General features: G+C 40.3%; 1 protein-coding gene and 1 pseudogene across 2 annotated transcripts in view; one reads left to right on the top strand and one right to left on the bottom strand.

Moving 5' to 3' along the window:
* The first annotated feature begins 727 nt into the window (after window positions 1-727).
* LOC119589685 lies at window positions 728-7,724 on the top strand (annotated as a pseudogene).
* A 5,325-nt stretch (window positions 7,725-13,049) lies between these two features.
* Window positions 13,050-17,311, bottom strand: part of LOC119590116 (cartilage oligomeric matrix protein-like) — a 5,084-nt gene continuing 822 nt past the window's right edge. The window contains exons 4-14 of one of the 2 annotated variants that reach the window (XM_037938883.1): window positions 16,614-17,311; window positions 16,197-16,357; window positions 15,659-15,871; window positions 15,417-15,576; window positions 15,165-15,342; window positions 14,790-15,071; window positions 14,348-14,466; window positions 14,155-14,242; window positions 13,898-14,063; window positions 13,570-13,804; window positions 13,050-13,316 (exon numbers count right to left, since the gene is read on the bottom strand). The exon at window positions 16,614-17,311 is cut by the window's right edge and continues 71 nt beyond it. In XM_037938883.1, the coding sequence (XP_037794811.1) occupies window positions 13,102-13,316; window positions 13,570-13,804; window positions 13,898-14,063; window positions 14,155-14,242; window positions 14,348-14,466; window positions 14,790-15,071; window positions 15,165-15,342; window positions 15,417-15,576; window positions 15,659-15,871; window positions 16,197-16,357; window positions 16,614-17,311 (2,515 nt within the window). In that variant the 3' untranslated portion in view covers window positions 13,050-13,101. The remainder of the gene's footprint in view (window positions 13,317-13,569; window positions 13,805-13,897; window positions 14,064-14,154; window positions 14,243-14,347; window positions 14,467-14,789; window positions 15,072-15,164; window positions 15,343-15,416; window positions 15,577-15,658; window positions 15,872-16,196; window positions 16,358-16,613) is intronic. The other variant, XM_037938884.1, reaches the window with a different exon arrangement.

The following is a 17,311-nucleotide window of genomic DNA, read 5'->3' as shown; positions in this document are numbered from 1 at the left end:
TATTATTTTGAAATAGGTGTGCTAATGGTTTTATGTGCTTTTTTATTTAAAATTTCATAAACACGCATATGCACTAACATATATACATGTGCACACGTACATTGTTTACGTCAATTAATCTCTTTTTGCCATATCAAACACACTAATATTTTTTCCCCTGTATTACCGTGACACTTTCTTTTCATTACGGACTGTCACATGTAAATACGTCACTTATAGCTATTTATAAAATCATACAACATTGGCAGTAATGATAGTGATATTAATGATATTAGTGAGGACGAAAATAATGAAAGTGATAATGTGGATAATGATATTAGTAAAAGTAATAATAATAATGGATGAGAGTAATGATAATTAATGGTGATAATAATGATTTTGATGAAAATAATAATAATAATAATAAAAATAAAAATAATAATAATAATAATAATAATAATAATAATGATAACGATAATAATAATAAAAATAACAATAACAATAATAATAATAATAATAATAATAATAATAATAATAATAATAATAATAATAACAATAATCATAATACTAGTAATAAGAATAATAATGAATAATAATATCTCCGTTTCTTTGTGTGCATTACTGGTAGATGGAGGGCAGTCAAAACGACGCATGGAAATTACTGCGGTTATAGATTTTCTTTTTCCCTTTGTTTCATTGTTACATAAGCCTTGGGAAAAATGCGTCTAGTCACCAGGCGCTTATCCACTATGGCGTTTCTTTCCACAGTGTTTACTGTGAGTGTATAAGAAGCTTTGGTATAGCATTCGAGACATAATGCGGTTAATTTCAGCGAGATTGTAATTATCTAACGACTGAACTTGAGAATAAGTTACCAAGTGTAAACAAATGGGGGTTTAGTGGTGAATGCTGTAATCTAAAGCTTTCATTATAGCTTTTTAATTTTTCCTCTATACTACATAAAAAAAACAATTTTTAGCAAGAGCTCCTAAAACTGCAGAAAAGGCATTAATGCTTGAAAAATTTTAAAACGTAGTGCGCAGGCTTTCTATTGGCAACAGATTGCCCTGAATTTACAAATTGGCATTTATATATCTCTATTTCAGATCTTCCTGGGCTTGGCAGCCGTAAGAGCTGTATATGGGTAAGTAGGCATCGGTTTTACTCCTCTCTATTCTAAAATGGAGTCTATAATTGATGAAATGTTTCTCGCCTCAGATACGAATGCTTGGGGAGGAAGATTCCCTGACCCCAGCACCTGTGGTGTCTTTATCGACTGTAAAAACCAAAGAAAACGGGGATTTTTTATAACAAGAGTAACTGCAATGGATTTGCTTACAACGCAACATCAAGAATATGTTCTACTCAATGGTAAGATTTTCAACATAAGCAGAATATGCTACTCTTGAGTATTATCTATACTTTAATGAATATTTTACATCAACAGTGTGTTTCGCGTCACAAAACGCAGTATTACCAACGAATACCACCCTTTTTCACAAATATGTGAAAGTCAGCCTGACCGTTTCATGTGCGCCAATTGTAAAACTTTGGTCCACTGTGTAAAGGGTCAAGCCTTTGTTCGTCAGTGCACAGAAGATTTCTATTGTACAGAGAAGCTTGGCTTTGGAGGTGCTGTATGCTACCCTAATGAACCAGCAGAGTGCAATGTGTTTGAGGCCAAAGAATTTCGTGTGGATCCCTATGACCCACAGAGGTTCTTCTCGTGTGAGAATGTGGCTCCCAGCCAGAAACTACAAGTGTCCAGATGGAAAAAAATTTTGATGAGAATTCTGCCCAGTGTGAAAACCCAGATTGGCTTCCCAGAATGTGTTAAATCTGGAACCTTTGCCAACACCCAAAAACTGTGGGGAATACTACTCGTGCATTCCCTTGAGACATGGCTGGCTGCAGAAGTTTTCATGTGCAGTGGCAACCACTGTTCAATGAGAAACAAAGGACCTGTGAAGATCCTTGCACCTTGAAATTCGGTGCCAACAGGGGGGGAGATTTCCAGACCCACTCAACATGCAGCATTACTTTGAATGCTTTGTGGAAGCTGGCCAAATGATACAGCTGCGATATCAGTGTCCCAATGGATACATGTGGAATGAAATAAGCTTTGGGACAGGAAAGTGTGTAGAAGCAACGGAGGAGTATGCTGATTATCCCTTCGCCCATTGTGATATACCCGATGATCTTTGTCCAGAGACGGGTTAGTCTAATAAATTCTTGTATTTTGTAGTGGCATATGGTTTTAAGTGGTTTTACTTTTGTGTGGAAAGTCAAAATTCGTTTATGATGACCTTATCTAGGCAAGATGAAAACCCTGCATAATTTCATGGTACTAATGTATGCCTTTTATCCCATAACTTTTTACACCAGGCAACCAAGACCCAAGGTTAGAATCAAATTAGGAAAGTCTAATGCTGTCTTTGTGCTTCTAAAACCCATTTTTCCCTTGCAGATCCATGTTTGCAAAATCCTTGCTTTAGGGGGGTTGCTTGTACATTTACAAGCATACCCACCTTTCTATACCTGTGGCCCATGTCCTGCAGGATATACTGGTGATGGAGAAACTTGTTTTGGCTTGCAGGTGACTTCCACAATCCAATTTAGTTAAAATGGTCAAGTGTAGCTTGCCAGTTAATTACTTTCATGGAAAGGCCTCGTCTTGGCAAGGGCAAGAATATACCAAGTTTACTGGTTTTAAGAGGTGCTTTACTGTAGATACGAATTTAAAGGAGCTTGTGAAAGCTTTATCCCTTGAAATTACAATTAAAACTGCTAATTTTTCAAGAGCATGAAAGGTGCTGACCTTGCATAGTTTTTTGTATAACTGAAACTGTAGTTGTCATGTTGCAAGTGGCCTTCAATCATTTCAATTGGATTGTACCCCAAATCCTGGCCACATTGAATAGTAACAGTGCATGCCTTTACTTCAACAGTGCCCTGTTGGGTATGCTGGTGTTGGTGGTGGGCTGTGCCCCTGACTCTGACCTTGATGGCTACCCAGACACTGAAAATAGGATGTGCAAGCAAATACTGCCGTAAGGATAACTGCATCAATAGGCCAAACTCTGGCAAGAAGATGCTGATGGTGATGGACTTGGTGATGCCCGTGATTCTGATGCTGATGGAGATGGATTCAACAATAATTCGGTATGAAGGGGAAACTGCGAATTGATGCATAGCTGACTATGCATAAGGATCAAGTCCAACCTTAATTATTCCATTCCAGGATAACTGTCCCCTGATTGCCAACCCTACGCAACAAGATGCAGACTCGGGTGGACAAGGCGATGTTTGTGACAATTGCCCTGCAGTGTCAAACCCAAGCCAAAGGGATGTTTATGGGGGTCAAAAAGGGCGATGCATGTGATGATGATATCGACAATGATGGTATGCACAAATGGTATTGTAAGAGCCTTTTAGTATAGCACTATAGGTTTACTGCTAACTCTCCTCCAACCAGGATCCCTGAATGCAGCAGACAACTGTCCCCTGATGCTAATGGCAATCAGGGAGATGTGATGGTGATGGCCTTGGAGATGTTTGTGACAACTGTCCCTTAATGCTAATCCTGGGGCAGGAAGATAAAGATCAAGACCTTCTAGGTGGGTGTTGTGATGGCAATGCTGACTTGGATGGGTAAGGGTGGAGCTCTTCCAAGGGCTGAAAGCCTAATTTGACAATCCTCGACAAATTGGGCACATCCTTGACTTTGAATTTCTTTACAGTGATGGTGTGGATGATGTGTAGACAACTGCCCACTGTAGCCAACAGTAACCAGCTGGATGTAGATGGTGATGGTGATGTGATGCCTGTGATGCAGACAGTGATAACGATGGTGTTGATGACACTACAGACAACTGTGTAATGATTCCAAATCCAAGCCAGGTGGACGGTAATGGGGATGGCCGTGGTGATGCTTGCACACCCGACTTTGATGGTGACCGAATCAATGATGCAGATGATAATTGCATAAAAAATCCCAATGTACATGCTACCGACTTCAGGTAGGAGCAAGTGTATCAAAAGGTCTTGATTAGTGATGGTAATAGTTTTTCCTTTTGATGGTATAGTCTTACTTCTAATACTAGAAGGCTTAGGAGTAACCCAGTATTAAAGGGATGTGCCTTGACTTTTTCAGTATCATTAAATCTACAAGTTATTCAATCATATTGATTCCTTGGTCGCCTTTGTGCTTTATGAACATGCCATTAAACTAAAGACTTTAACTAGTCTTGCTTAAACTATTAAGCGGGCCCCTAAAACCTGTGGCTCTGATGGCAGTGCATTCACACTTAAGAGCTAATATTTTAACTGCACATGTTCAGGCAACTCCAAATGGTAGCCCTAGACCACAGAGTGCAAGTGTCCCCCCAGTATGGGTCGTCTACGACGATGTGCAGAGATTTACCAGACTGTGAATTCTGATCCAGCTCTAGCAGTGGGTATGTATTGGTATCCAACTTGCTGCACCCAATTTGGGACAAGTTGCCAAATTTCGACTCTTAGGCTAAAATGGATTTCTTACTAGATGTTAACACCTCTTCAGGTGACCATGTAATGATGATGTCGACTTTGAGGGCACTTTCTTTGTTGAAGATCAAGTGATGATGACTTGTTGGCTTTGTATTTGGGTAAGTCCAGCTGCTTGGAATACTGAACCTTTAGTGGGAGGGGGGGGGGGTTCAATTGCCAAGTTTGTGCCTAATCTATGCTTTTTTTTATAGCTACCAAAGCAATGCCAAATTCTACGTTGTGGCAAAGGAAAAAAGGGACCACAGAAATGGTTTTAAACCCGGCTGAGAGGGGGGTTACCTTAAAGCTGGTAGACTCTGCTACAGGCCCTGGCACAGCACTTAGGGATGCCCCGGGCTCATGGTTCCACACCCAATCAGGTAAGCTAGGGTGCCCCACTAGACCTAATGGTATTGATCTAGATTTTACCAGGAAAGCTGAATTTTGACCCAACAATCTTGCCCCTTCAGGCAGCACTGCTTTTGGCTGATGGCAGCTTTGGATGGACCCCAAAGGTGGCATACCGCGGGAAAATTCCCCACCGTCCTAAAAAGGGCCCACCATTAGGTTTACTTGTCCCGGGGTAAAAAAATTTTTGGTAGGGATTTAAAAAATTTTAAAATGGCCCTGAAAGGAGGAAGATTGGGACTCTTTTTTCTCTCAAGAAGAGTTTATTTGGTTAATGTCAAGATATTGTGAAGGTAAAAAATTTTAAATTCTTGGGGCCACAACTGCTTTGGGGGCAGTTGTCTGCCCCAGCAGGTAAATAGGGCTAAATTAAATACGGGGTTTAACCAAAAAAATTTGGAAAAGGGGCCCCTTCTGTCTTGGACATATCCCTTCTTTTTAAAAAAAATTTAATTTCCCGGGTAATTATGGATATTTTAAATTCCCGACCTAGATGCTAAATTAAAAAAACCCTTTTTTAATTCCCCAAAGATAAAAAAAAAAAAAAATTCTCCAACAGATGCGTTCCCCCAAAGCCATTTTTGGGATAAACTTGCCACAAAAACCTTTAAGGGAAAAAGCCCCGAATACTACAGGTATTAGCACAAGAAGCCTTTTTAAATAGGGTAAAAGGAGTTCTCTCCCTGGTATTCTAGCACAGAAGAACCTGAAGGAGAGCTTAAAGGGTCTTTCATCTAATGAACCTTCATGAGATGGGTCAAGAAAAAAAGGGTTGTAAAAAGCGGTAAAAAAGGAAACTGTGGGTTTTTTAAAAAACATTTTTTTTTGGGGGAAAAAATTAAAAAAAAAATACCCCTTTTTTTAAACCTTTTATTTTAAGGGGCATTTTTATTGCTAGAAAATCTTTCTTTATAAAACAAAGGGAGTTAGTCTAATTGGAATAAAAACCCTTTTTATAAACAATGGAAGTTTCTTTTTAACCCCGCTTGCTTCATATCACTTGCAGCAAGAGGTTTTATACAGATCTCCCCAAGATGCATGGGCCCAAAAAAATTAAACTAAACCTCCCTTTTAAAAACAGTATAGAATTTTTTTTCTTAATTAGTTGCCCTAATTGGTTTTAGATTTTAAAACCTAAAACCCTTTTACACCCGCCCCCCGGGCCCTGTACAATGCTACAAACCCTTCCCCTAGAGGCAAGTCTCCCAAAACTGCCCAGGTCACTTTCTGAAAAAATTTTCTTCACCTTTAAGTTTAGATTTTAAGAATCTCGAGACCATTACCCCCTACACCCAAAAACTAATGGTACATAGACCCTGCCAAAAACTGCAGCCCTTTTCATCCAGGTTTCCCTGTGGGCCCCAAATTGGTCATAAACAAACTGCTTTGGGACAGGTAAAACATGTTAATTGTGGGCTTTGCCCTCAAGCCCCACCCTTCTTGTATATGCTATTGACCTTATTTTTAATTGGGGATTTTCTTTAATAAACAAGGGGTTTCTAAATCCCCACTTTAGTAAAGCCCCTAAATCCCTTTTCCCCCCAGGGCATTTCTACAGCCCCGCAAACCTTCCCCCTCCCACTTTTTCCAAAATTAAATTTTTCCCTTCCCCCCAACCCCTTTCCCGTTTAAGAGCAGTGAAAGGGGTAAAAACTGTCGGTTTTGATCAGCTTTTTGGGGCCATTTTTCATGGATTCCCCTTGGTTTAAATGGGCTAGGCCTTAAACCCTCATGAAGTGGGGCCTTTTTTTCTTCCCCATGTATTTTAAAGGGTTAAAATGGCCAAAATGAAAAATCTTTTACCCTTTCCCCTGAGGCTTGCCCTGTTATCAAATAGCCTCTTTGAAACTAACTCGTCTGGTTTACCTACACCTGACTCCCTCACAGCTCTGGACCTACTACACCCCCCTCATAATACAAACTCAACCATCCCGAATCTACCCAGTTTATAACTCAACCTCAAAAGATCTCCCTCACTCCCAATATCATCCAACCCTGCACATGCACAATCTTCCTCCTCCCTTATTACAACTCTTCAACCATATTGCCCTCATCCCCACAGCATCTCGTTCTACACCACTCCTCCACCCACCCTTGCCCCTCTACAGTGCCCACTTCGACAAACCTTTTGAGTATCCTATTTAGCTCAACCAGATGGAAGTTTTTGATTTCCCCAACAGCTCCTTACTCCAATAATACCCTCAAAAAAAAAAGTTTCCTTCCACTTTCACGCCTTGTAACAGTTTGCATCCGAGTCTCGACTCGAGCCCATGCACTATCAAACCTTTTCCTGCCCAGCCCTACTCCCTTAATACATGTAATGGGAGCGTTTCCATCTCCCCGGCTGATTGCCCTACCTACAACAAAACTTGGGTTGTCTTCAGTCTGACCATTTGTCTGCCTTGCTGACCAATGCAGTATCAATGCTACACTATACCCCCAGAGGCCGCCACAAGTCCCACATTAATATTGCCAAGAATACCTGTAGACATTACCTTCCCCATAAGGTCAATATAGAAGAATAATCCTGCCCTATCAGACCATATCAACCCCCACCCCATCAGTGTCGGAAATGCTGGGGTTTTGGCCACCCTGCAAAGCACTGTTGCTTCACTGCCCACTCCGTGCCCAACTTGTTCATGACCATTCAAACTGCCCAGCACAATCATGTGCATGTGCCAATTGCAGTGACTCCCATAATGTATTTTATAGGGGTTGCCCTGCCTACAAGTTTGAATCTGAGAGAGCAGTTCTCAGATACAAACTTGGCCTAACTCTACAAAAGGCCAGACAAGAAGCACGCCAACTAGGCGCTTCAGTCACTCCCTTCTCCAATACCATCCAGCAATGGAGCTTCCTGTAATCTAGATCTTTCTCTACATACTGCTGTGCGAACTAGAGGCGATGTTGGCGATGTCGTTTCTTCAGCCTCTCTTTGAAGACGTTCTGTGATGTATCCATCTGAATGTTTTCTTCGCTGTGCGCCCTGTTACCGGAAGCTGTAGGTCTTTTCATGAATTTTAGCTGCATTGGTGAAGTGGCATCCGGAACTTGGCGATCGTTCAGGGGCCTGCCTCCATCTACTTTATCTACCTACATATCATCGTCCGGGAGATATCCAGTTCTCTTGATATTTCACTGTTAAGGAAATCACTTTTCGCGTAGGATTTCCCATGACATTGTGCGGTTTTAAACCATCGGATATTTTTTAAAGCATATATTAAGATTAACCGCGAAATATTCAGGAATTTGTGAACATTTATTAGCATAAAAAATATAAAATATACGATTTCGTCTTTCATCTCTAAACTACTCGAGTTTAGATAACTTTTCATACACTAGGAAATGACTTTTTTTTTTATCAAACATATTGAATATGCATTGACAAAAGGAAAATAAAAATTGCATATATGCATATATATATAGAGAGAAGTGAAATGAATTTCCCATGTCATTAGAATAAACAAGATCGCCAAGAGCTATGAACCCATGGCGAATTATACATGTTATTTCGTAACTCCTCAAAGTATCAACTTTGTGTTTCCATAGACGTTGGACACGCACGAGTCTGGCGAAAGGAAAACAAGAAAAAAAATCCATTAGTTCGATTAGCAGCCATTAGATGGTCCAGCTACGAGAAACATACAAAGATCTCCCCGACTTTGCAAATTTTTATCTGATTTAGCTGTCGTACATAGATGGTGTTTCAATTATTGGGTAGATACAAGAATCGATATTTATTTATTGACAGTATGCCGCCGCGTCAGCACCTAAGGTCATAGGGTGATAGTCCCCAGAGAAGGAAATATTCTGGTTCAAATAAGACTTAACAAGGTTAAAACAAATAAAAGTGCCAGAAGAAAAGGAAAGTGATAGGAGGAGAATAAAAGACCATGCGAAATTAACCGAAGCAAGGGCTGAAGTCCAAGGCAGGGGTGATTTGCTACATTGGAGTCCGTCTCGTTAACCTTTCACAAGGAACAAGGGATTGGGGCAGGGGGGGGGGGCTGTTAAAAATTGGTACTTGTGTTGAAAGAAGGGTAAATGCCGCCTCACCTCCATGTCGATAAAAAGATAATTCCAGGAACTCGCATTAGAAAAATATCCCACTACAGAGGCAATGATAACTAATACTAAATGTTTTGTTATCACTTATTTAAAGAAAAGGGAAGATCAAATGGCTTGCATAGTTTACAAAAAAAAAAAAAAAAAAAAATTAATACACTTATTGGTTATTTAGGGTTTTTGCCTCATGCAAAAAAATGCTAGACCCAGCAAATGTATAGAAATATAATTCCCAAACTGTATATATATATATGTATATATATATATATATATATATATATATGTATATATATTATATATATATATATATGTCTATATATAGTATATATATATAGATATATATATGAATATATATATATATATAGATATGTGAATATATATATATTATATATATATATATGTATATATATATTATATATATTATATGTATATATATAATATATATATATACATATATATATATAAATATATATATATACATAATATATATATAATATATATATATACATATATATATAATATATATATACATATATATATATAATATATATAGACATATATATATATATATAATATATATACATATATATATATATAATATATATATACATATATATATATACAGTTTGGGAATTATATTTCTATACATTTGCTGGGTCTAGCATTTTTTTGCATGAGGCAAAAACCCTAAATAACCAATAAGTGTATTAATTTTTTTTTTTTTTTTTTTTTGTAAACTATGCAAGCCATTTGATCTTCCCTTTTCTTTAAATAAGTGATAACAAAACATGTAGTATTAGTTATCATTGCCTCTGTAGTGGGATATTTTTCTAATGCGAGTTCCTGGAATTATCTTGTTATCGACATGGAGGTGAGGCGGCATTTACCCTTCTTTCAACACAAGTACCAATTTTTAACAGCCCCCCCCCCCCTGCCCCCAAACCTTGTTCCTTGTGAAAGGTTAACGAGACGGACTCCAAGTAGCAAATCACCCCTGCCTTGGACTTCAGCCCTTGCTTCGGTTAATTTCGCATGGTCTTTTATTCTCCTCCTATCACTTTCCTTTTCTTCTGGCACTTTTATTTGTTTTAACCTTGTTAAGTCTTATTTGAACCAGAATATTTCCTTCTCTGGGGACTATCACCCTATGACCTTAGGTGCTGACGCGGCGGCATACTGTCAATAAATAAATATCGATTCTTGTATCTACCCAATAATTGAAACACCATCTATGTACGACAGCTAAATCAGATAAAAATTTGCAAAGTCGGGGAGATCTTTGTATGTTTCTCGTAGCTGGACCATCTAATGGCTGCTAATCGAACTAATGGATTTTTTTTCTTGTTTTCCTTTCGCCAGACTCGTGCGTGTCCAACGTCTATGGAAACACAAAGTTGATACTTTGAGGAGTTACGAAATAACATGTATAATTCGCCATGGGTTCATAGCTCTTGGCGATCTTGTTTATTCTAATGACATGGGAAATTCATTTCACTCTCTCTCTATATATATATGCATATATGCAATTTTTATTTTCCTTTTGTCAATGCATATTCAATATGTTTGATAAAAAAAGTCATTTCCTAGTGTATGAAAAGTTTAAACTCGAGTAGTTTAGAGATGAAAGACGAAATTGTATATTTTATATTTTTTATGCTAATAAATGTTCACAAATTCCTGAATATTTCGCGGTTAATCTTAATATATGCTTTAAAAAAATGTCCGATGGTTTAAAACCGCACAATGTCATGGGAAATCCTACGCGAAAAGTGATTTCCTTAACAGTGAAATATCAAGAGAACTGGATATCTCCCGGACGATGATATGTAGGTAGATAAAGTAGATGGAGGCAGGCACCCTGAACGACCGCCCAAGTTCCGGATGCCACTTCACCAATGCAGCTAAAATTCATGAAAAGACCTACAGCTTCCGGTAACAGGGCGCACAGCGAAGAAAAACATTCAGATGGATACATCACAGAACGTCTTCAAAGAGAGGCTGAAGAAACGACATCGCCAACATCGCCTCTAGTTCGCACAGCAGTATGTAGAGAAAGATCTAGATTACAGGAAGCTCCATTGCTGGATGGTATTGGAGAAGGGAGTGACTGAAGCGCCTAGTTGGCGTGCTTCTTGTCTGGCCTTTTGTAGAGTTAGGCCAAGTTTGTATCTGAGAACTGCTCTCTCAGATTCAAACTTGTAGGCAGGGCAACCCCTATAAAATACATTATGGGAGTCACTGCAATTGGCACATGCACATGATTGTGCTGGGCAGTTTGAATGGTCATGAACAAGTTGGGCACGGAGTGGGCAGTGAAGCAACAGTGCTTTGCAGGGTGGCCAAAACCCCAGCATTTCCGACACTGATGGGGTGGGGGTTGATATGGTCTGATAGGGCAGGATTATTATTCTATATTGACCTTATGGGGAAGGTAATGTCTACAGGTATTCTTGGCAATATTAATGTGGGACTTGTGGCGGCCTCTGGGGGTATAGTGTAGCATTGATACTGCATTGGTCAGCAAGGCAGACAAATGGTCAGACTGAAGACAACCCAAGTTTTGTTGTAGGTAGGGCAATCAGCCGGGGAGATGGAAACGCTCCCATTACATGTATTAAGGGGGAGTAGGGCTGGGCAGGAAAAGGTTTGATAGTGCATGGGCTCGAGTCGAGACTCGGATGCAACTGTTACAAGGCGTGAAAGTGGAAGGAAACTTTTTTTTTTGAGGGTATTATTGGAGTAAGGAGCTGTTGGGGAAATCAAAAACTTCCATCTGGTTGAGCTAAATAGGATACTCAAAAGGTTTGTCGAAGTGGGCACTGTAGAGGGGCAAGGGTGGGTGGAGGAGTGGTGTAGAACGAGATGCTGTGGGGATGAGGGCAATATGGTTGAAGAGTTGTAATAAGGGAGGAGGAAGATTGTGCATGTGCAGGGTTGGATGATATTGGGAGTGAGGGAGATCTTTTGAAGGTTGAGTTATAAACTGGGTAGATTCGGGATGGGTTGAGTTTGTATTATGAGGGGGGTGTAGTAGGTCCAGAGCTGTGAGGGGAGTCAGGGGTAGGTAAACCAGACGAGTTAGTTTCAAAGAGGCTATTTGATAACAGGGCAAGCCTCAGTGCAATGTACAAAATCTTCATTACTGGCCATGGTAACCTTAAAATACATGGGGAAGATAAAAAGGCCCACACTTCCATGAGGGGTAAGGCCTAGACAATTAACCAAGGGAATACCATGACAAATGGGTCCCCAAAGCTGATCATACCGACAGCTTTATCCTTTCACTGCTCTTAAACAAGGGAAGGGGTTGGGGGAAGGAAAATTAATGTGGAAAAAAGTAGGAGGAGGAAGAGATGCTGGGCTGTAGAAATGTCTAGGGAGGAAAGGAGTAGAGCAGTTACTGAAGTAGGGAGTGAGAAACCCACTTGTTTATTGAAGCAAATCCTGCCAAGTCAATAAGGTCAATAGCATGTACAAGAGAGGGTGGGGCTTGAGGGCAAAGCCACCACAATTGACATGTGTACCGGTGCTGAGTAGTTTGGTTATGACCAAGTTGGGCACAGGACATCTGGATTTGAAGCTGCAGTGTTTGACATGGTCTAGGTACCAGTAGATGTGGGTGTAGGGGGGTATATGGTCTTTAGATTCTTCAATCTAAACTTGAAGGTGAAGATCAAGTCTTCAGAAAGTAACCTTGGCAGTATTGGGAGGATTGCCTTTAGGGGAATGGTGTAGCATTGTACCACATGGCCCATGGGGCAGGTGTACAAGGTTAGGTTTTGAAAATCTAAAACCAATTAGGGCAACTAATTATAGATAAAAATTCTATACTGTATTGAAAGGGAGGTTTAGTTCTAAGTAATTGGACTATCATGCATCTATGAGGCAGATCTGTATCAAACCTCACTTGCTGCAAGTGATATGAAGCAAGCAGGGTTCAAAAGCAACTTCCATTGTTTATACAATGGATTTTAATTCCAATTAGACTAACTGCCTTTTAGTTTTATCAAGTAGCATTTTCTAGCAATGAAAATGCACCTTAAAATAAAAGGTTTAAGAAAATGGTATTCTAGTCTAAAAAAAATGTTTATTTAAAAAACCCACAGTTTACCATTTTACCGCTTAATTACAAGGCTTATTCTTGACCCATCTCATAGAAGGTTCATTAGATGCAGAGCCTTTAAGCTCTCCTTCAGGCTCGTTCTGTGCTAGAATACCAGGCAGAGAACTCCTTCCAGCCATATTAAAGAGGCTTCTTGTGCTAATACCTGTAGTATTCAGGACTTTGTCCTTAAGGTTCTGTGGCAAGTCATCAAATATGGCTTGGGGAACAGCATCTGTTGGAGAATTTTTTTTTTTAATATCTGGCAATTAAAAGAGCTTTCTAAATTTATGCATCTAGGGTACTGCAATCTTAAAATATCCATAATTACCCTGCACTTAATTCATTTAAAGTGAGGCATATGTCCAAGACAGAAGGGGTCTTATCCAATGTCTTGGTTAAACCCAGTATTTAATTTTAGCCATATTGACCAATGCTGGAGCAGACAACTGCCATGCAGTTGTGGCCCCAAGAATTAAATTTCTTACCTTCACAAGTATACTTGACATTAGACCAAATAATCTCTTCTTGAGAGAAACAGTAGAGTCCCAATCTTCCTCCTTTCAGGGCATCATTATAAATGTTTCCAGAGTCCATGACCAGATTAGTACCCCGGTACAAGTAGAACCTAATGGTGCCAATATTAGGACGGTGGTGAAGTTGCCAGCGGTATGCCACATTTGGAGTCCATCCAATGCTGCCATCATGCCAAAGCAGTGCTGCCTGAAGTGCAAGATTGTTGGGTCAAAATTCAGCTTTCCTGGTACAATCTAGGATCAAATACCATTAGGTCTAGTGGGAGGCACCCTAGCTTACCTGATTGGGTGTGGAACCAGTGAGCCACAGGGCATCCCTAAGTGCTGTGCCAGGGCCTGTAGCAGAGTCTACCAGCTTTAAGGTAACACCCCTCTCAGCCTGGTTAAACCAGTTCTGTGGTCCCTTTTTCCATGCCACAACGTAGAATTTGGCATTGCTTTGGTAGCTATAAAAAAAAGCATAGATTAGCACAAACTTGGCAATTGAAACCCCCCCCCTCCCACTAAAGGTTCAGTATTCCAAGCAGCTGGACTTACCCAAATACAAAGCCAACAAAGTCATCATCACTTGTATCTTCAACAAAGAAAGTGCCCTCAAAGTCGACATCAATCATTACATGGTCACCTAGAGGAGAGGTGTTAACATCTAGTAAGAAATCCATTTTAGCCTAAGAGTCGAAATTTGGCAACTTATGCCAATTGGTGCAGCAAGTTGGATACCAATACATACCCACTGCTAGAGCTGGATCAGAATTCACAGTCTGGTGAATCTCTGCACCATCGTCGTAGACGACCCATACTGGAGGGACACTTGCACTCTGTGGGTCTAGGGCTACCATTTGGAGTTGCCTAGAACATGTGCAGTTAAAATATTAGCTCTTAAGTGTGAATGCACTGCCATCAGAGCCACAGGTTTTAGTGGCAGCTTAATAGCTAAGCAAGACTAGTTAAAGTCTTTAGTTTTAATTGGTGCATGTTCAGTCAAGCACAAAAGGCGACCAAGGAATCATTATTGAAGTAACTTGTAGATTTAATGATACTGAAAAAGTCAAGGCACATGCCTTTAATACTAGGGTACTCTAAGCCTTCTAGTATTAGAAGTAAGACTATACCATCTAAAGGAAAAACTATTACCATCACTAATCAAGACCTTTTGATACACTTGCTCCTACCTGAAGTCGGTAGCATGTACATTGGGATTTTTTATGCAATTATCATTTGCATCATTGATTCGGTCACCATCAAAGTCGGGTGTGCAAGCATCACCACGGCCATCCCCATTACCGTCCACCTGGCTTGGATTTGGAATCATTACACAGTTGTCTGTAGTGTCATCAACACCATCGTTATCACTGTCTGCATCACAGGCATCACCATCACCATCACCATCTACATCCAGCTGGTTACTGTTGGCTACAGATGGGCAGTTGTCTACACCATCATCCACACCATCACTGTAGAGAAATTATTCAAAGTCAAGGATGTGCCCCAATTTGTCGAGGATTGTCAAATTAGGCTTTCAGCCCTTGGAAGAGCTCCACCCTTACCCATCCAAGTCAGCATTGCTATCACAAGCATCACCTAGAAGGTCTTGATCTTTATCTTCCTGTCCAGGATTAGCATTAAGGGGACAGTTGTCACAAACATCTCCAAGGCCATCACCATCAGCATCTGCCTGATTGCCATTAGCAGTCAGGGGACAGTTGTCTGCTGCATTCAGGGATCCTGGTTGGAGGAGAGTTAGCAGTAAAACCTATAGTGCTATACTAAAAGGCTCTTACAATACCATTTGTGCATACCATCATTGTCGATGTCATCATCACATGCATCGCCCATTTGATCCCCATCAACATCCCTTTGGCTTGGGTTTGACACTGCAGGGCAATTGTCACAAACATCGCCTTGTCCATCCGAGTCTGCATCTTGTTGCGTAGGGTTGGCAATCAGGGGACAGTTATCCTGGAATGGAATAATTAAGGTTGGAGCTTGATCCTTATGCATAGTCAAGCTATGCATCAATTCAGCAGTTTCCCCTTCATACCGAATTAGTGTTGAATCCATCTCCATCAGCATCAGAATCACAGGCATCACCAAGTCCATCACCATCAGCATCTTCTTGCCCAGAGTTTGGCCTATTGATGCAGTTATCCTTACGGCAGTATTTGCTTGCACATCCTAGTTCAGTGTCTGGGTAGCCATCAAGGTCAGAGTCAGGGGCACAGTCGCCACCAACACCAGCATACCCAACAGGGCACTGTTGAAGTAAAGGCATGCACATGTTACTATTCAATGTGGCCAGGATTTGGGGGTACAATCCAATTGAAATGATTGAAGGCCACTTGCAACATGACAACTACAGTTTCAGTTATACAAAAAAACTATGCAAGGTCAGCACCTTTCATGCTCTTGAGAAATTAGCAGTTTTAATTGTAATTTCAAGGGATAAAGCTTATCACAAGCTCCTTTAAATTCGTATCTACAGTAAAGCACCTTTTCAAACCAGTAAACTTGGTATATTCTTGCCCTTGCAAAGACGAGGCCTTTCCATGAAAGTAATTAGCTGGCAAGCTACACTTGACCATCTTAACTAGAAATTGGATTGTGGAAGTCACCTGCAAGCCAACACAAGTTTCTCCATCACCAGTATATCCTGCAGGACATGGGCCACAGGTATAGAAAGGTGCTATGCTTGTAAATGTACAAGCAACCCCACTAAAGCAAGGATTTTGCAAACATGGATCTGCAAGGAAAGATGGTTTTAGAAGCACAAAGACAGCATTAGACTTTCCTAATTTGATTCTAGACCTTGGGTCTTGGTTGCCTGGTGTAAAAAGTTATGGGATAAGAGGCATACATTAGTACCATGCAAATTATAGCAGGTTTACATCTTGCTCTAGATATTGTTATCAGTAAACAAATTTTGACTTTCCACACAAAAGTAAAAACCACTTAACACCAATATGCCACTACAAAATACAAGAATTTATTAGACTAACCCGTCTCTGGACAAAGATCATCGGGTATATCACAATGAGCGAAGGGATAATCAGCATACTCCTCCGTTGCTTCTACACACTTTCCTGTCCCAAAGCTTATTTCATTCCACATGTATCCATTGGGACACTGATATCGTAGCTGTACCATTTGGCCAGCTTCTACAAAGCATTCAAAGTAATGCTGCATGTTGAGTGGGTCTGGAAATCTCCCCTCCTGTTGGCACACGAATTTCAAGGTGCAAGGATCTTCACAGGTCTTTGTTCTCTCATTGAACAAGTGGTTGCCACTGCACATGAAGAACTTCTGCAGCCAGCCATGTCTCAAGGGAATGCACGAGTAGTATTCCCCACAGTTTTGGGTGTTGGCAAAGGTTCCAGATTTAACACATTCTGGGAAGCCAATCTGGTTTACACACTGGGCAGAATTCTCATCAAATTTCTTTCCATCTGGACACTTGTAGGTTTCTGGCTGGGAGCCAGCATTCTCACACGAGAAGAACCTCTGTGGGTCATAGGGATCCACACGAAATTCATTTGGCCTCAAACACATGCACTCTGCTGGTTCATTAGGGTAGCATACAGCACCTCCAAAGCCAAGCTTCTCTGTACAATAGAAATCTTCTGTGCACTGACGAACAAAGGCTTGACCCTTTACACAGTGGACTAAAGTTTTACAATTGGCGCACATGAAGCGGTCA

The sequence above is a fragment of the Penaeus monodon genome, chromosome 26 (genome assembly GCF_015228065.2).
Source record: "Penaeus monodon isolate SGIC_2016 chromosome 26, NSTDA_Pmon_1, whole genome shotgun sequence".
Classification (NCBI taxonomy): domain Eukaryota; kingdom Metazoa; phylum Arthropoda; class Malacostraca; order Decapoda; family Penaeidae; genus Penaeus; species Penaeus monodon.
Note: the sequence above shows the minus strand (reverse complement) of the source record. Positions and strands in the feature narration are given on the sequence as shown.